The sequence below is a fragment of the Felis catus genome, chromosome F2 (assembly GCF_018350175.1).
Source record: "Felis catus isolate Fca126 chromosome F2, F.catus_Fca126_mat1.0, whole genome shotgun sequence".
NCBI classification, from domain to species: domain Eukaryota; kingdom Metazoa; phylum Chordata; class Mammalia; order Carnivora; family Felidae; genus Felis; species Felis catus.
The window spans coordinates 67,830,454-67,848,983 of NC_058385.1; the positions used below are offsets into that span (position 1 = coordinate 67,830,454).

The 18,530-nt window shown below is 46.5% G+C and overlaps 1 protein-coding gene across 2 annotated transcripts in view; it reads right to left on the bottom strand.

Annotated features, from left to right (window-relative positions):
• Positions 1-1,526: 1,526 nt before the first annotated feature.
• The window catches only part of WASHC5 (WASH complex subunit 5), a 65,697-nt gene continuing 48,693 nt past the window's right edge, over positions 1,527-18,530 (bottom strand). For both annotated transcript variants that reach the window (XM_023248200.2, XM_023248201.2), the window contains 6 exons: positions 16,666-16,769; positions 15,039-15,168; positions 13,279-13,375; positions 8,853-9,006; positions 6,009-6,096; positions 1,527-1,925 (listed from right to left, as the gene is read on the bottom strand). In XM_023248200.2, the coding sequence (XP_023103968.1) occupies positions 1,869-1,925; positions 6,009-6,096; positions 8,853-9,006; positions 13,279-13,375; positions 15,039-15,168; positions 16,666-16,769 (630 nt within the window). In that variant the 3' untranslated portion in view covers positions 1,527-1,868. The remainder of the gene's footprint in view (positions 1,926-6,008; positions 6,097-8,852; positions 9,007-13,278; positions 13,376-15,038; positions 15,169-16,665; positions 16,770-18,530) is intronic.

Genomic DNA, 18,530 nt, shown 5'->3' on the forward strand with positions numbered 1-18,530 from the left:
CTGGGTTCTGTGAAAACACGTTCACACAGAACAATCAAGGGCTTTAGAAGTTCCACTGTATAACATGAATTAGCCAGGCTGGGATTATGTGAAGAAACGGTGAGTGAATAAACAAGCACTTGTGATGTCTGGCAGAATGCTGAAAAATCCGAATTTACTGAGTTTTAGTATATTTGGGGAGATCATGGACATCAGAAAGGTGTCATGGAATTTCAGTAAACCCCCAGATATCACTAAAGTAAACTCCTCAAAGAGCAGTAAAACATGACTTGGAATAGTAAATAACTACTTCAGATTATAATGATAAGGGCTAAAAGGACTTAAAAAGCTTTTATTAAATTTTTTTTTAATGTTTAGAGAGAGGATGAGCAGGGGAGGGGCACAGAGGATCCCAAGCAGGCTCTGCACTGCCAGCACAGAGCCCGATGCGGGGCTCGAACGCACGAACCGTGAGATCATGACCTGAGCCAAAGTCAGACGCTTAACTGACTGAACCACCCCAGGTGCCCCTAAAAAAGGCTTTTATAACAATTTCTCTTTCTCACTTTTTCTCTCCATCGAGGACATTTGCCACATCACAGGTGGTGGTGCTTGCATACCTCATTTGCCTCATTTTAGCACGTGTGGTGGACTCATTCACTTGGTTTTGTCAAAGTCCCTCTAGGGTATTCCACACTTCCATTTTCTGGTTTAAATCTCACTTTCTTAGTCTGGCCTTTTTAGCAGCTGGCTTTCTTTGGGGGCCATTTTCACAGAGAACTAAAGATCTCACTTCATGCAGTTAATGTTACCTGATTACAGATGGAAAACCGCAAGGTATTTTTGAGATGCTGCTGGATGGCCACGGACTGAGTTCTCATGTGCCGTGCCAGCCTCCCACCGGGGGGCACTTCCAAACTCCTTATGTATTGGGCAACAATTTGCTGGAAAAGCAATTTTTTTTTAATGTTTCTTTTGTTTGAGAGAGAGACTGTGAGCGGGGAAGGGGTGGAGACAGAGGGAGACAGAATCTGAAGCAGGCTCCGAGCTGTCAGCACAGAGCCTGACACGGGGCTCGAACTCACGAATGGCAAGATCATGACCTGAGCCAAAGTCGGACGCTCAACTGAGCCACAGGCACGCTGGGTGACCATTCACTTTAAAAATTCTGTGCTGGGGTGGGGTTCAGGTGGCTGGGGAAGAGGGGGGGAAGGACCGAAGGAGCAGCTGGAGAGACACACGGAAGGCATGCTGGGAACTGCCCCCTCCCCACCCCCCCACCCCCACCCCCCGCCGGGGTTCTATGGCTGGAAGAGAACAGTGAACCTCAGACGCCAAGAAACTTCCACAGTACACAGTCCGTGGAGCGTGTGGTCTCTGTTTGGTCCCGGTCTGGCCATCACCTGTGCCTGCCAGCCTGTTGTGGGGGTATCCATGGGACCTACCGGATTCCTCGCTTACCTTCCAGAGGTTTTTTTGTTTGTTTGTTGTTTTTTTAAACGATGAATACACAGTTTCGGAATCATAGGCAGAAGGACCCCTTCAGGTACTGGCAATTACTATTTTACTGAAAATCCCGAATTGCACAAATAGTTCTTTAGAACATAAAACTAAATGGATTTATATGTAACAATTACATTCGGCATTTATAAGAGGCAGTACAAAAATGTATTCTGCTCCTACATGATACAAATTGCATATAATACCATGATTTAAACAATATTAATTATATGAACGAGGGCCGTGAGATACATCTTAATACCTGACGTTTCCCACAGTTAAGGGGAGCGATGCAGTTCTACGAGCAGCTGAGTTTCTTCATTTCTAAATTCATTTTAGTCATGGGAAGATTGAAGGACAAGCCTTTGAAGACGCAGATGTCAAAAAAGTTACAGGACTGTTCTGAATTCATCAAAGATGAAATTAGGCACGTGTGCTTCAGCAACCTAAAAAGAGTAAACAGAAGAGTTACTTTTTTCCTAGTGTTCTGATTCAGAACGAGGTCAGAATTTTCCACATGCAAGGAAAACAAAAACACCCTTGGCAGCCAGGTGGGTCTCAGGCAAGTGGACTCACAGGGGAGGAGCACCCCCTGAAACCCTGCCTTGCGTTGCTGTCCTTCCTCACACTGGTGCCTAGCTCCTCGGCCCTGCTGGCATCTGAGGGAACGTCCTATGGTGCTCCCGCCACCAAACACGGTGCTCCCGCCTCCAAACGTGCCAGGTGTGAGCTCCTCGGCTCGGCTCAGCTCTCAGGCTCCCCAAGGCACTTGAGGTGCTAGGAATGCGCACGCCTCTGGGAAGTGCTGACAGGTGATCTCAGGTCACCTCACAACTGATCTATGACCCACCTGGGAAGAACAGCGTGTCCCAAGGGACAGGTCGGGGGCGGGGGAAGGGCCTCAGCACGCAGTCCTGAACTGTTCTTGGGGGAAGCCCGAAGACGGGTGGGTAGGGTGAATGGGTGGGATGTAGGGCTAGGTGATCTCCAACTGCTAGAAACTGGAAATTTTTTTATTTTTATAGACGGCGAGAGCATGAGCAGGGGAGAGGGGCACAGGGAGAGAAAAAGAATTTTTTTTTTGTAAGTTTATTTTGAGAGAGCATGAGATGGAGAGGGGCAGAGAGCGAGACAGGAAGAGAATCCCAAGCAGGGTCTGCACTGTCAGCGCAAAGCCCAACGTGGGGCTTGAACTCCCAAACCAGGACATCATGATCTGAGCCAAAATCGAGACGCAGATGCTCAACTGGCTGGGCCACCCACCCATGTGCTCCAAAATTGGTTATTTTTTAAAAGCAGCGTTTAATTTTTTTCCTGATTATAAAGGGATCATCTGCTACTCGGAGGAAATTTAGCAAATGCAGAGAAGTGTAAAATGGAAATAAATAATCTTTAATCTTAAACCCTTAAAGAGAAAACTCAAACTGGTAATTATTTTGTACGAATCCCTCCAATTTACACATAACACATACTCAAGATTAGGATCACATAACCTTGTGTCCTTTGCCTCTACTAAATCTTTTGTTGTTGTTGTTTATTCATTTATTTTGTGGGAGAGAGAATCCTAAGCAGGCTCTGCGCTGATGTAGGGCTCGATCCCACGAACTGTGAGATCACGAACCTGAGCTGAAATCAAGAGTCAGGACGCTCAACTAACTGAGCCACCCAGGTGCCCCTGCCTCTGCTAAATCTTCTGTAATGAACATCCCTGCACACGCATCTTGGTGAATTTTTGCACGTATACCCAGCAGATACATTCCAAGCAGTTGAACTGCATGGACCAGGTGAGAATATTACGAGTTATTTTTGAATTAAGCCAGATGGCCCTCCCATAGAATAAACAATTTACATTGCCATCAACAGTACTGAGAAGTTAAGAAGTCCTATTTCTCTAAAGATTTCCACGCAGCGGGGGCCCAACATTTTACTTTTTATCAATATGATGGGTGGAAATGGTAAGTCTTACTGTTATTTTGATGTGTGACACCTGAATTAAGGTTGAATATTTTTACAAATGTTTATTGGCCATCTGTATTTCTTTTCCTGAAAACTGCCTATTAATATCCCTTGTCTTTTTTTCCCCCTCCTATTGGATTGGTTATCTTTTTCTTACTGATGTAAAAGAACATGCCACGCATCAAGAAAACTGATCCTCTGTTGATATTTTCCCCATTTTTTTTTTTTTAAATTAAGAGACACTTGACAGAATTGTTTCATTACATTCAGCATTCATGAGATCAAATCTCTAAATCTTTTCCTTTATGGTTTCTTCCTTTGGTGTTTATATAGAAAGTTCTGAGAGCTCATACATAGTTGTATAAAATTTTTGTGTTTGCTGGTTCTATTTTCCATACTAGCTGTATGGATATAAGAAAGATGTGAAGACACTAAGTGGCTACTTTTTGACTATCACATAATGAACTAACGGTGCAAGCACTATTGACTAAAATATTTCCTTACTCCCCTAATTTATGATGCTACTTTCCCTTACATGCAACTGTATGTAAGGAGGCTACATATTCTTTTTTTTGTTTAAAATTTTTTTTAAATGTGTGTTTATTTTTGAGAGAGAGAGAGAGAGAAAGAGACAGACTGTGAGTGGGGGAGGGGCAGAGAGAGAAGGAGACACAGAATCCCAAGCAGGTTCCAGGCCCTGGGCTGTCAGCACAGAGCCCAACACGGGGCTCGAACTCACAAACCGTGAGGTCATGACCTGAGCCAAAGTCGGGCGCCTAACTGACTGAGCCACCCAGGTGCCCCAAGGAAGCTACATATTCTGATCGATTGATTCATCTACTGAGTTTCATACCACTGCCACACTATTATGATCTTTGTAGTTTTACAATAGTTTTAAGTATTTGGTGTGTTTTAAATGTCTTCTTTAAAAACAACCTACTTCTGGTCTCAGTTCTGTAAAATTTTTAAAAATCCCCCTCCCCAACGTTACAAAAATTATCTGGGATTTTGATCATAGCTGCAATAAACCTATAAACGAATAAAAACTACTATTTGAGTTTCCTTATTCAGAATGATGGACTCTGAATTTTTATACTTTGTTCTAAACTGTTATTAAAATATCAAAAATAACATTTTTTCTAAACTGTGTTTCTTGTAGCATTTTAGCTTTTTTTTTAAAGTTTGCGAGACAGTGAGCTCGTGAGTGGGAGAGGGGAGAGAGATGGAGAGAGAATCCCAAGCAGGCTCCGTGCTGTCAGCACGGAGCCCAATGTGGGGCTTGATCCTATGAACCACGAGATCATGACCTGAGCTGAGCTGAAGAGGTTGACGCTTAACCGACTGAGCCCCCCAGGCGCCCCTCCTGTAGAGGTTACTACTCCTGCCTACGCTATTTCCTTAATTCTGCGAATGGGATCTTTTTCACACCATGTGTTTGCGTTAGTTATTCGTGCATTTACCCTGTACGTTCTCTAATCAGCTTTTCTGTAGTCTTAAATTGGAACAGTTTTCCACATGATTCCAGTGGGTATTCAAGGAAGACAATTACATCCTCTGTAAACAATACAAATTTGTCTTCCTTTGTGCATTTTTTAATTGTCACTTGGTTTATCGCCTTGAACCTGTACGGCCAAAGCCGCGGTGAGAGTCGGTACTGCTAGATCACTGTTACGGCGCCGACTTTAGGGGGGATGCCGCTAGCGTTTCACTATAGCGTAAGATGTCGCCAGTTAATTTTTAAAACATCGTCTTTGGCTGTTGTTATGAAAAAGTAACCCAATTAAAAAAAATCAGAATGGCTTTTCGGAATCTATCAAAAGTCTTTTGTATTTTAGTACGAAGCTTTCCACTTTGAGCTGAAACTTACCAAAGTGGAATCATTAGTGAGAAAGGAACAGGAAAGACTATCTTGGGGAGTAAAAAATGAAGCCATTTTTGGAAACCCTGGGTAAATATGATGTTAGTTGTGGTGTGAAGTGAACTGAACTTGCTGTGGGAAGCGGGGGAAAAACCACCCACACGATTATCGCCTCCAGGATTCCCTCCTGGACTGCCCATCTATTCCTCTGGAACCAGAAGCAGGGCTGGGTGAGCTGCTTGGGAGGGGGGCGCGGTAGGCAGGGAGGAGGGGGGTAGGTGCGGCGAGAGTCGGGCTTGTGAAGCACCAAACGCAGTGAAAGGAGGAGCGCTCACAGCTGCGGGCAGAAGGGGGCCCGGGGGGCTCAGAGCATCCACTGGGATGAGCTCCTGGACTGTACCCCTAGTGAGTCCAGGGCCGCTCTTTTTTTTAATTAAAAAAAATTTTTTTTAACGTTTATTTTATTTTTGAGAGAGAGAGAGAGAGCATGAGCAGGGGAGGGGCAGGGAGAGAGGGAGACACAGAATCTGAAGCAGGTTCTGGGCTGTCAGCACTGAGCCCAACGTGGGGCACCAACCCATGAACTGTGAGATCATGACCTGAGCCGAAGTTGGACGCCTAACCGACTGAGCCACCCGGGCGCCCCTCCAGGGCCACTCTTAATGGCACCTTTTTACAAAAAGGGCTTTAATATTGTCCTTTGTCTACTGCTTACCCTCCTAGGTAGCTTTGTGTACCGAACATAATCCTCCAGAAACAGGAGGGCACCCACAACGTCCGCAGGCATTTCAGGTATCTTCTGGCTGCAACAGAGAACAGTCTGGATCAATGCACCGCTTTGCACGTGGTGGACCCTCAGTCAAAATACTGAGACTAGAGAAACGACAGACCACTGAAGTCAAAGGAGAAAATCTCTAGAACATCCTCTCGATTCATATCATTATCCTGTGGCTGTATTCTCAGAACATAACCCAGAGGATGCACTCTGCGCTGAATGGCTTACGTGGGCCTCCACCACACGGCCCCCGCTGTCCGTCTAGACTCACTGCTCACCACCCTGCACTTCGTGATTCAAGAACTGGCAGGTCCCTGAACACGCCGCGCTTCCCCAGCCCCCGGTCTCTGCGGCTCCATTTGCTCTGCACGCCTACTTTACAAGTAAATTTCTAGGCATCTTGCCAGTTCCAGCTTAGGTTCTTCCTCCTTTGAAAGGCCTCCCTCACTCCTCTGGGCAGATGGCCTTTTCGTACGCTTTGAGCATACTTAGTATTCTCCCCCAAGTCTCGGAGGTTTTCAGTTGTTTGTATGTTGGTTTCCTTGAGGGCCTGGGTCCTGTCTTTAGCCTTCTCTCCTCAGCATCTGGGACGGCACCTGCCCCCTACTGTACATTCGAAGGGGTCCAGTACAGCGTCCAGTAACTTCCCATACGGATCCTACTCATTCACTCACACAACCGCCACGCTGCCCAAACCGTTGCAGAGCTGTGGATGCAGCAGAGGACGTGACAGGCTTCTCACGGAGCCTACACCCTTTCTTTACAGTGGAAGGAATCTTCAGCTCTTAAAACGATTTCTAATTTACGTACAGAACGGCATTTTCTGATTAATGAAGGATTTCATGGAACTGGATTACTGATTAGTTTCCCTGATGATGTTTTGCTTTGGAAAAGCAGGTCGAAGAGTGGTTACACCTGGAAAAAAGCTGCCACTGCTCTCGATCTTTCAGTGCAGGACCAGGGCGGTGAGGGAAAGGGAGAGCCTCCGTGCATCCCACGCTCCTGATGTCACTGCACTTGAACAAACCAGAAACCGAGCCGCGGCCTGATGCCCGTCTCCTGGTGACCTCTGTCAGGGTCACCGGTAACAGGCTGTGCTACAGCCACGCTTTGTAGTCACTGGTGAGGAAGAATCAGGAAGGATTTGCCAGCTCCTGACAGATGGGGGACTGGGGTTGGGGTGGCCCGTGTGGAGGTCACTTCCCAATCGCCTTGGACCAAGCTGACTGCAGCCCTGGCTTCGTCTTCACAGTCCGGAGCCAGATGCACTAGGTTTTTGGGTGCTCACTGCTGCCCTTTGCAACCGACCTCGTTTTGCAATTGCTGCAATTCCATTTCCGAGACTTCCCCATCCTTCTGAGCTACGTTCTGTTTTTTAATTGTTAAAAAGTCGGCTGTTGGAAGCAAGTCTCAACATACGTCCTAGAAAGACACCCAGCGTCCGTCTGTCGTTGGGTCCGCTAACTAAGATGGGGCAGAATTAGCCTGACTGATGCTCTCGGGGAAAAGAGGTCAGGGGTTGAGAAGGTTGCAAGAGGTCAAGAACCCGGTCCTGCAATTCTAGCCGCACTGCACTCCACACGGGACCCGGAATGAAGGAGCTTATGACCCCTCTGCTTTAAGGGGTCAGCTGTTTTTGGAATCCCGGTGTGGGGTTGGGAAACCACATATTAAGTGGTGGGATTACCAACTGGAACCCCCAGAAGAGGTCACGGATGCGGTGAGTGGCCACAGCGTGGCGCACAGGAACAGGTGGAAGTCAGCTTATCTAAAGGAAAAGACCTAAGGCAACCGCTGACATTCACAAAGGAAGGAGACTGCATTTCTTCTAATTTCAGAGCGTGGAGGGAGGCCCAGAGAGCGAAATCTCAGAGAGACAGGATGGAATTTTCCATTCATCACAGTCAGCCACTTTCCAGTGACCAGGGCTGTGTGGCTTTGAGAGGTGATGAGTACCTCACCCAAGGGGGGTGTCCGGGCAGATCTGGATGGTTCCTGCCAGGGGCATCTGAGCGCTGATTCACATCCTGGCTGAGGTAAACTAAACGGCCTCTGAAATCATGTCCAGTCAGGGGTGCACTGTGAGGACCTGTAAGGTCATTCCCATTAGTCTTTAAGTTACACTGACCCAAGTGACCAGGCGGTACTCTTCCAGACGTTGGATGTGCAACATGCCAGAGAAATTTAGTCAGCTGGCCTGACCCTTCAGGGTAACAGAGGAGGCTCAGGACCCAGCATCTCCTGCAAATAACTGTTTTTTTCTATCCCAGAGAAGCCACATTTTCGGGGGGCGGGAAGAAGAAAGGGTTTACGAGCCTTGTATCCCATAGGAGCTTTGATGTGACTTCTGTTTCCTCATACACCAGGAACCCAGGCCGTGCCCAGGCTGACACGGACGTGCTCCCTGACTCCCGCTGAAGGCTGTGGGGCCATCCTATGCCAGTGGCCTGGCCAGAGGGCCGGGCTCCCTGAGCTCTGAGCACAGCACCCAGGACAGCAGAGGAACAGGCCTGCACTCTCTTCCCCGCGGGGGTCGCGAATCCTGGTCATGACTCGTCCTTGTAAAATCACTGTGGAGCGCACCGAGGGGGCTCCCCCAGCAGGGTGACTACGGATGGGTTGTGTTTAGTTGCTACGAACAAGGTGGGCCCTGACTTGCTTTACACAGCAGGGTGACAGCAAGTCCCATCTCTACGAGGGAGACAACAGGAGGAACTTCGCACGCAAGGTTTATAGCCCATTCTGTAACATTGATTCTGTTCTTTCCAGACCGGCTTTCGGTACCTTGTGCACTGCTCCACTGTGGAGCGGATAAACTGGCCGATCAGCGCCAGGAACTGCTCGGTGTACCGGGAATGAAACTGCTTCAGCAGGGTGAGCAATCCCAGGACGAGCGGCGGCCAGTCCACGGGGTCCGCAGGTTTCCGGCAGACCATTCCTGCAAAAGGAGCGACAAATCACAAATTATGCCGCCAAAGCCAAGGGCTTGCCTGTGGCGATGTTCATTCAGCATGAATGCTTGTGAATGTCAACATGTTTGGGGGCCGCGCCTGCACTGGCAGATGAGTATCTGGGGAACAACAACTCTGGACCACTGTTTGGATTCGGCCCGGGATTGCTGGGGGCTTCCGGTGGTCTGATCCAACAGAGTCAAATGGTTACTGATTTTTATAACCATCGTCACTGTCTCTTTTGGATAATACAATTAACACACGCCGTTGCAGACAAGTTTAAAGATCTGTATCTTTAAAGGGAAACGAGAAAGTCAAAATTAGCTATAAGCAACTTCTGTTCATGGCAGCATGGCACGTTATCCACGCTGAGCCGGTCTCTTACACGAAAACAGTCTGAATCCCGAATAACATTTCTAAGACGTATCTTTAAACACAACATGGAACGTTATGTGATTAAAGAATCTGCAGAAGCCTGGACGGTGGAAGAAGGAAATTCGTGGAATGGGTGAGTGCCAAAACTGGCTTTTTCACTAAGGACTTCTGCCCAAATCTGGAGGCCTTGGCCTTCTGCCCGGATGGCTGCTTGGGGAGCAGGAGCTAGAGCTTAGGGTCTTTGAGGGGAAAGAAACACAATGTTGAAAAAGAACAAAGTTGGAAAACTTACATGGCCTGATTTCAAGACTTCTTATAAAGTTATAGTAATCAAGGCAGTACGGGCATGAGGATAAATAGATCAATGGAACGGAATAGAAAATCCAGAAACAGTCCCGCCCTTATGGGAACAATTGGATTTCCACACATATCCAAACAATTCAATGGAGAACAAGAAATCTTTTCAATAAATGGTGCTGACACTGGATATCCTCACATTGTACATAGAAAGTAATTTTAAATGGACCACAAACCTCAATGTAAGGGCTAAAACCACAAAGCTTCTAGAAAAAAACCATAGGAGAATATCTTCGTAACCTTAGGGTTAGTCAAAGATTTCTTAGACCGGACACAGAAAAGGACGATTTAAGGGACAAGTGGATAAACTGGACATTATTAGTATTAAAAATTTCTGCTCATTAAAGTCACCAGTAAGAAAATAAATAGGTGGGGTTCGCCAGGGGGTTCAGTCACTTAAGCATCTGACTTTGGCTCAGGTCATGATCTCACGGTTCATGGGATGGAGCCCTGCATGCAGAGCCTGCTTTGGATTCTCTCTCTCTCTCTCTCTCTCTCTCTCTCTCTCTCAAAAATAAACATTAAAAAAGAAAAAGAAATGGAGCCATGTGAGTAGTGTGTACCATTTAGACTAAAAAAAAAAAAAGAGCATCCAGAAATATAAATAACTCCTACAACCTAGTGATAAAAAAGCAATCAACCTAATTTAAAAACAGGCAAAAGACGTTAACGCTTAACAAAGAAAGATATAAAGAATGGCCAAAAAGCACGCAGCATCGTTAGTCATTAGGGGAAGGCAAATTAAAAACCACAAGATACCATACACACCCAACAGATCAGTTAAAAGTAAGACGACTTACGTTGCCAAACGCTGGTGGGATGTAAAATGGTCCAGCGCTTTGGAGAAAGGCGTTAAACTGGCCAGACCTTCAGATCCCATCTCTGGGCTCTTGTGAAGACCGGAAACTCTCTTACTTAACCCAGAGATGCCAAAACAAGTTATCCTGACTTCCCTAACCTGGGCCTTGGCAACTCTGAATTTGCTCAAGGATCTACCATACAAGACAATAATGGCAGTCAGAACATGGAGAATTAACCCTTTCCAGGCACACAGCGACCACAATGCTTCACAAAAGGAACTTCCGCTCTGAATGGGGCACCGTGGAGATGCTTCCTTAAAGGACAGACCAAGGTAGGCAGGGGTTTCTTAGATCAGTCTCGAGAGCAACACTCGCAAGGTGAAATAAATGTTTTCTTGAGGTCCAAACACCCGGATGTTCCTTCCTAGTCCTCTTTTTCATTATTTTGGTCCCCAGATTAACACGTCAGTTTAATTCATGAAAATAACTGCAGTCAGACAGAGATACATCTCCAGGACACTAAAGGTTTCATTTGTTTTGTTTTGTTGAGAGATCTGGGAATTCAAGGGAATACTTCCTATAAGCAGCTGTACAATGAAAGAAATACTACCTAAGAATGAGACCAGTGAACAGTCTTTAATAAAAACAAGATTATCTTTATGCACTGACAATCCATCACTAGAAAGGATCATATATTCTTTTTTTTTTTTAAGTTTTTATTTATTTTGAGAGAGAGAATGAGCATGGGAGGGGCAGAGAGAGAGAGGCAGCGGGGGGGGGGGGGGCGGTGGGAGGCAGGGCTCAAACTCACGAACCGTAAGATGGTGACCTGAGCCAAAGTCAGATGCTCAACCGACTGAGTCACCCAGGTGCCCCAGAAGTATCATATATCCTTGTTTAGTTGTAACAGGGACCACAGAAGGAGAACGTGGCTCGGAGTCTTGAGATGAACTCTTAAATCCACCTTGGGGTGGTTCTTTACCCTGATTTTGACCAATATACAGAAAAGGGGTTAGCATCAGTGGAGCACTTGCTCCGGGCCAGGTACTATTTCTGGTTGGCCCTGAGAGGTTAAGTAACTTGGCCAAAGTCACAAGGTGAGCCCTGGGAAGTGAGCAGTGGGAGAGCCAGAAACCGGACACATGTCTGTTCCTCATTCTTGCAGAAGTATTTATGGGGCCACCGTGCTCTGCAAGTCTGCGCCAGGGACAGGTACTGTTACGGGAGCTGTGCCTGGGATCAAGGAGTGTTTTTGAATCAGAGAGTAAAAATCCTAAAGAGACTCCACATCTTTATCCTAAAAGAGCTTATGAATTAGGAAGAGAAATACTTCAAGCAAGAAATTCATTTCAGAACTTCTGGTTAAAAAATAATAGAGTTACATTTATAGAAAAGCTCTTAAAATACTTCTAAAGTAAATTGAACTCTATAGCAGACTTTACAAAGCTCCACTTTGATACAAAGTCTGGAGGCAGAGGAAGTACCTGGGAATCTATTAGAAGAGTAAGAGATGATAAAAAATACTCAAGGTAAAGTGCCCAATGGCAAAAAAATTCGGGCTATGTTGCTGGACAGGACACACACACTGGAAGGTCCTGGTAGCTGTTGCTCGTACCGAGTATTTTCACATGGCATCATATACACGTCTTAAAGTTTCGATATTCTGGTGTCGGTCTTCTCCCCTTCACCGTATCGTTACTTTTCATACCTCAGCTCCCGATACACACGGGAGGCTCAGGACACTTGTTGTGAGAAGGAAACATTAACCAAGTTTCTCTCACACCATGATCAGCTGCCTCAACATTAAGGAAAGGAGAGAAGCAAAGATCCCACACGTTTTACAGGTTGGATAATGTTTGGAAATTAAAGGCGGACCGTACTTAGTTCGTGGTAAATCCACTGTAGGGGGACCCGGGTGGATCAGTCAATTAAGTGTCTGACTCTTGATTTCGGCTCAGGTCATGATCTCATGGTTTGTGAGTTCGAACCCCACATCTGGCTCTGCACTGACAGTGTGGAGCCTGCTTGGGATTCTCTCTGTCCCTTCCTCACTCTCTCTGAAAATAAATAAATAAACTTAGGGGTGCCTGGGTGGCTCAGTCCGTTAAGCATCAGACTCTTGCTTTCAACTCAGGTCATGATCTCATGGCTTTGTGGGTTGGAGCCCCGTGTCGGGCCCATGCTGACAGTGGAGCCCGCTTGGGATTCTCTGTCTCCCTCTCTCTCTGCCCCTCCCCAACTCATGCTCTGTCTCTGTCTCTCTCAAAATAAATAAACTTTAAAATAAACAAACTTAAAAAAAAAAAAGGCAAATCCACTGTCCACATCACGAAGGAGCATATTTCACAGGCCCAAAGACATGCACTTTATAAACACACAATGAAGGGGCGCCTGGGTGGCTCAGTCGGTTAAGTGTCCGACTGATCAGGTCACGATCTCACAGCTTGTGGGTTCAAGCCCCGCATCAGGCTCTGTGCTGACAGCTCGGAGCCTGGAGCCTGCTTCGGATTTTGTGTCTCCCTCTCTCTCTGCCCCTCCCCTGCTCACACTCTTGTCTCTCTCTCCCTCAAAACTAAACACTGAAAAAAAATTAAAAAATAAAAACAAACACGCATCGAACTAAGGAAAGGGCTCGTAGGTGACGCAGCATTCTCTGTACGAAGAGCTGTTTGGTTAGGTATGAATCCACTGTTACTGTTACTTATGGCAAAAAATGTCATACGGTACCTAGGTTCTTGTTGTACTGAAGTTTTGGCAACTGCGCGATCAGAAATAGGAAGTTGACAATTGGAAAATAGGGTAGGCGCTTGGTTGTTATGTATATCTGGAAAGAGAAAGGGAAGCAAAATTGATGGTCTCTTCACCGTGCGCGATACCCCAGAGCACATTTTCAAACGGGAAGCTTCCACGTTATTTCAATTTGCTCTGCAGACTACCTAAAACTAGGAGGGTTCCGTTAATTTGCCGCCTTCAGAGTCATTTAACGCCACTGACCCCTGCAAACATAAATCCCTATATAAAAATCAGCCCTTCTGGGAAGGGAACAATTTGGCCTAGAGAATAGCAGTTACTTTCCCCGGGAATCCTCTTAATGTCGTGAACCACGGGAGAGGGGGGATGGGCTACATGGGTGAGGGGCGCTAAGGAATCTACTCCTGAAATCACTGTTGCACTAGATGCTAATTAATTTGGATGTAAATTTTAAAAAAAATAAAAAATAAAACAAGTTAAAATTAAAAAAATAAAATGAAAATAAAGAAGAAGAAGAAAAAAAAGAAACAAGCGGAGAGGGGAAAGTGTGATGAAAGCAAAATGCACAAATTCAACGGAGAGCTGTAGGGAAGGGCAGAGGGGGGGAGGGAGGGGGGGAGGGAGGGGGGAGGGAGGGAAAGGGCTGGGCAGGAGGAAAGAAGGAAAGAAGATCCACCCAGCCAGCGAGTGGTATTAAGTAAGTAGAAAGCAAGCAAATGCCTCCTGTGTCATTCGCTTTCCCTTGTGCAATGTCACAGAGCAGTCTCCGCCCCCCCGCCCCCCACCAGGTCTTGTGCAGCGGGTACAGTCAGGGCAGATCCCGCTGTCTCCCTGCTTCCCTCACGGCCCTGGGAGGCGGCGTGGCACTCTGGCCAGCAGCCCCAGCTCTGCTCCAACTGGCTGGCTCTGCTACAGTGGAGCCCCGGTGAGGTCATCAGCCTCTCGGCCTCAAGTTCCTCACCCAACCACGGCACGTTTCGTGGAGCTGCTGAGATGGAGTGACATCACCCACGGTCGGGGTTCGCAGTGCTTGGCACGTGGTGAGCACTCAAAAAAAAAAAAAATGTCAGCTGCTATTCAGGCTCATGATCTTTCATCCAAGCCCGGGGGGATCATATAGATTTTACAGATTTTAGAGAAGTAATAAGGGGTGAAGGTAACACCTTACCACCGAAGTCATCAGTATTTCTGCATCAAAACATGAATATTCACAGAAGCATAAACAGCCTCATGTTAGTTCGGGACAAGTTTTGCCACCAAATGAGATCTGGCACCAACTTGTGAAAAGACTTTCAGCTCTCAGAGGTTTCTGGAAACTAGAAGTACAAAAAAGCGTCCGTGGCCCCCAGATGATGGCTGTGATTACTATCAGCCACGGAGGGAAGCGTGTTTGGGCATCAAGGATCAATGCCATCATTTAGCAGCAATTCAAATCCCCAACCCCGGACAAACCTAAAACTGATCTCCCACAGACAGAGTACTTCTCACTTTTCAAGGAACTGCGGCAAACACCGTGTCTCTCGATTCCCACGGCCCCTATCAGGCAGGGAAGGTGTGATTCTCCTGTTACTCGTGGGAGATTGAAACTCAGGAAGAGTGAGGGCTTAAGAGAAGGGAGGTTCCGGGATTGGCACCCAGGTTCTCCCAATATTTTAGCAAGTGACCTGCTATCCGGGCCGAGCCCCCCTCGGTACCATGCGCCTCCCACCACTCTGTTCCTTATTTTCATCGTTGACCTTATTCAGTGGGTTGTGGATGCCGGCTGCCTCCAGGTAGGCTGTGATCTCATACAAGAGTGTGTTGTCTTCTTTGGGGTAAGGAAGTGAAGGGTCTTGATAGTGGGCTTCGATGTCTGCTAGGAGAGCCCTAGAGGAGAGACACAAAACAACAGGAAGCAGGGATAAATGTCAGCGATGAACGCAATTCACGTAGCAGTCAGTACGGGCTATGACGTCATCTTTCGGGGCCTCAGTTTTCTGATCCGTAAAACGAAGGCTTGATCCTTCCCGTTCTCAATTTCTGTACCTGTGACTGGTTATAGGTGGAAAATTTGACCTAGTATTGTTTTATCTTTTGGAGTTAACCCAAATCAAATGCTTTTACTGTTCCAACTTTTTTGATTAGAAAGAATTTTGTTTCTTATTCTTTAATGTTTGACAGAGCGTGAGCAGGGGAGGGGCAGAGAGAGGAGGGCAGAAGATCTGAAGCAGGCTCCGTGCTGACAGGCTGATGGCGGCAAGCACGATGTGGGGCTCGAACCCACAAACTGTGAGATCACGACCTAAGCTGAAGTTGGCCCACTCAACTGACTGAGCCTCCCAGGTGACCCTCACTGTTCCAATTTTTCTGAACTGACTGAACTGTTTTCAATACCTGCTTTGTCAAAAGCACTGAGTTATTTATTTATTATTAAAAAAAAGTTTGTTTTAATTTTATGGAGAGCACACATGCATGAGTGGGGGAGAGGGGCAGAGGGAGCCCAAGACAGAATCCCAAGAAGGCTCCACGCTTAGTGCAGAGACTGACATAGGGCTCTATCCCACGACTCTGGGATCATGACCTGAGCCAAAATCAAGTCAGATGCTCAACCGACTCAACTGAGCCATCCAGGCTCCCCTAGATGTTTATTATTTTTTTTTTTTGAATTTTTTTAATGTTTATTTATTTTTGAGACAGAGAGAGACAGAGCATGAACGGGGGAGGGGCAGAGAGAGGGAGACACAGAATCCGAAACAGGCTCCAGGCTCCGAGCTGTCAGCACAGAGCCTGACGCGGGGCTCGAACTCACAGACTGCGAGATCGTGACCCGAGCCGAAGTCGGCCGCTCAACCGACTGAGCCACCCAGGCCCCCCCCCCCCCAGATGTTTATTTTTAAGTAGAGGCTGGAAATGAGAGCAGGTTGCTGGTGAGGTGGAGGATGTGACTGCACTCCAGGATGTGTGCCCACGGCCACTGCTGGTAACTAACACACTTCTAATTGCCCTCCGGATGATCAGTGACCTAGTCCTGTGGAGATCCAGCTGTGCATTTGGTAATAACTGCTTTCTCAAACTGTGCAAGTATTTAGCACAAGGTCTGATGTGTACTAAGTGATCAGTAAACGTTGGCTGAATAAATGAAATCCATCAATAGCGAGTAAGAGAGAGAGAGAGAGAAAGAGACTGAGACCAAGAGACAAGACTGAGGGAGGAGGCTTACAAAGACGGGTTCGATTCTGTCTTCCCTGGGAAGGAAGGCCATAGGGGCAGACAGCCTCCTTACCCCAAAAGAACGTAAAAGAGTACGTACTGAAGAAACTGGGGCGCTAACCGATAACGAACAATCCGGGCCCACGGATGGCTGTTTCCAACGCTGGCACTTACTTATTGAGATTCTCCAGAGCAGCTGCCAGATGTTTGGAGTCAAACCGACAAGAATAATTTAACTCGTTGGCAATCTGCTGTCTCAGAATCTGCATCTGCCCCACCTGTGAACGAGGAAGAGGAAGAACAGGTGGAACACGCCACGCTGCAAAGGGACGGCAAGGAGGCAACACAAAGACGACAAGTTTTGACTGGAAGGATGACAACATTCCACAGGACTGGACTGGCTCCCCGGTGAAGACCAGCGTCATCCTTGACGGAGCATAAGGAACCCTGCAGGGGATGTGTGGACAGACGCCTATACGCCAACCTCAACTATCCCCAAAGTCCGATATTTTACAAAGTGACCCATTAACGTTCCGTTGTTCATGTATCAAAAAGGTGTCTGTATTGAAGCTCTATTTACGACCTTTTGCAATAAGTTCTCCAAGCTTAGTAATTGCGAATGAGAAGCCCTCCTTCCTTTATTTGTCCTAAACTGAACTTTCTGGAGTCCTAAGGATGCCATTGTACTCCGTTATCCTAAAATTTGGTGAATATAAACCTATCTGCGTCACCTAGGATTACAGTTCACATAATCTTCTGGGTTATAAAATAACTTACATAAATTTTCCAAAAAGGCCCTTCTAACAACGATAAGCCCTCATCCATGGGTTCCTAACCATTTTTTTTTTTTTTTTTTTTTTTTTTTTTGGTATCCTGGACCTCTCTGGGAATCTGGGGAAGCCTACTGACACAGTCCAAAAATAATTCTTTTTTTTTTTAATGTTTATTATTTATTTTTTAAGAGACAGAGACAGAGCATGAGCAGGGGATGGCAGGGGGGAGGCAGAGAGAGGCAGGCTCCAGGCTCCAAGCTGTCAGCACAGAGCCCAACGTGGGGCTCAAACCCACAAACCTTTAAGATCATGACCTGAACCGAAGTCAGACGCTGAGGTGACTGAGCCACCCAGGCGCCCCAGAATAATTCTTTTAAATGTGCAAAATAAAACATGAAGGATAACAATGGCAGCCAGCTGTAACCAAGTGTAATTCTCAAACTATTCAAAGAAGAGATCTGTGATACAGAATTATGTTAGCGTGGTGGGTCAAGCATGTAATTTCCGAGTAGCGATGAGCATAAGCGATACGCGGAGACGTCTAGGACCCCTGCCAGGTGACGGGAAAGTACCTCTGGTCAGGTCTGGGGCGGAGTTCACATCATTCCAACAAAGTCCCAGTTGTTGGCATCAGGAAGTCAAAAGCAGACTGTAACTTTCTGTGCCAGTGAATTCCTTCTTGTCTGTTCTAGGGAAGCTATCCCCAAAAGATTAGCAAGAGAGAGAGAGAGGAGGAGGAATAGGGGGAAGGTGTTTTACAATGTTAGCAACAGTGAGGGAGGAATAGACACATTTCCTCTGAGTGGTTGGCAGCAGAGAAAGGTTAAGAAAAAAAGAGGGGCCTTCCCGAAGAGCAAAGAAAAGATATTTAGATAAATGGAGCTCATAACAGTTAAAAGCGTTAAATGGCCTCAGATGTATTACTTTTGGCCACTATTCTTACTAGATTATTATTCTACTTACATGAAAAAAATAAAATCCAAAAAATGTTTTTATAAGAAACCTTTAGAAATAGAAAAATACTATTATTTAAAAATTAGAATAGGGCAAGGCCAAGAAGACAGTGGGTTCCCATCAGGCCACTCAAAAATGTCCCTTCAACTTTGATCTGCCCCATGTAATTCCTTCTTTTTAATGTTTATTGTTGACAGAGAGAACGAGAGAGTGTGAGCAGGGGAGGTGCAGAGAGAGATGGGAACACAGACTCTAAAGCAGGCTCCAGGCTCTGAGCCGTCAGCACAAAGTCTGAAATGAGGCTCGAACTCA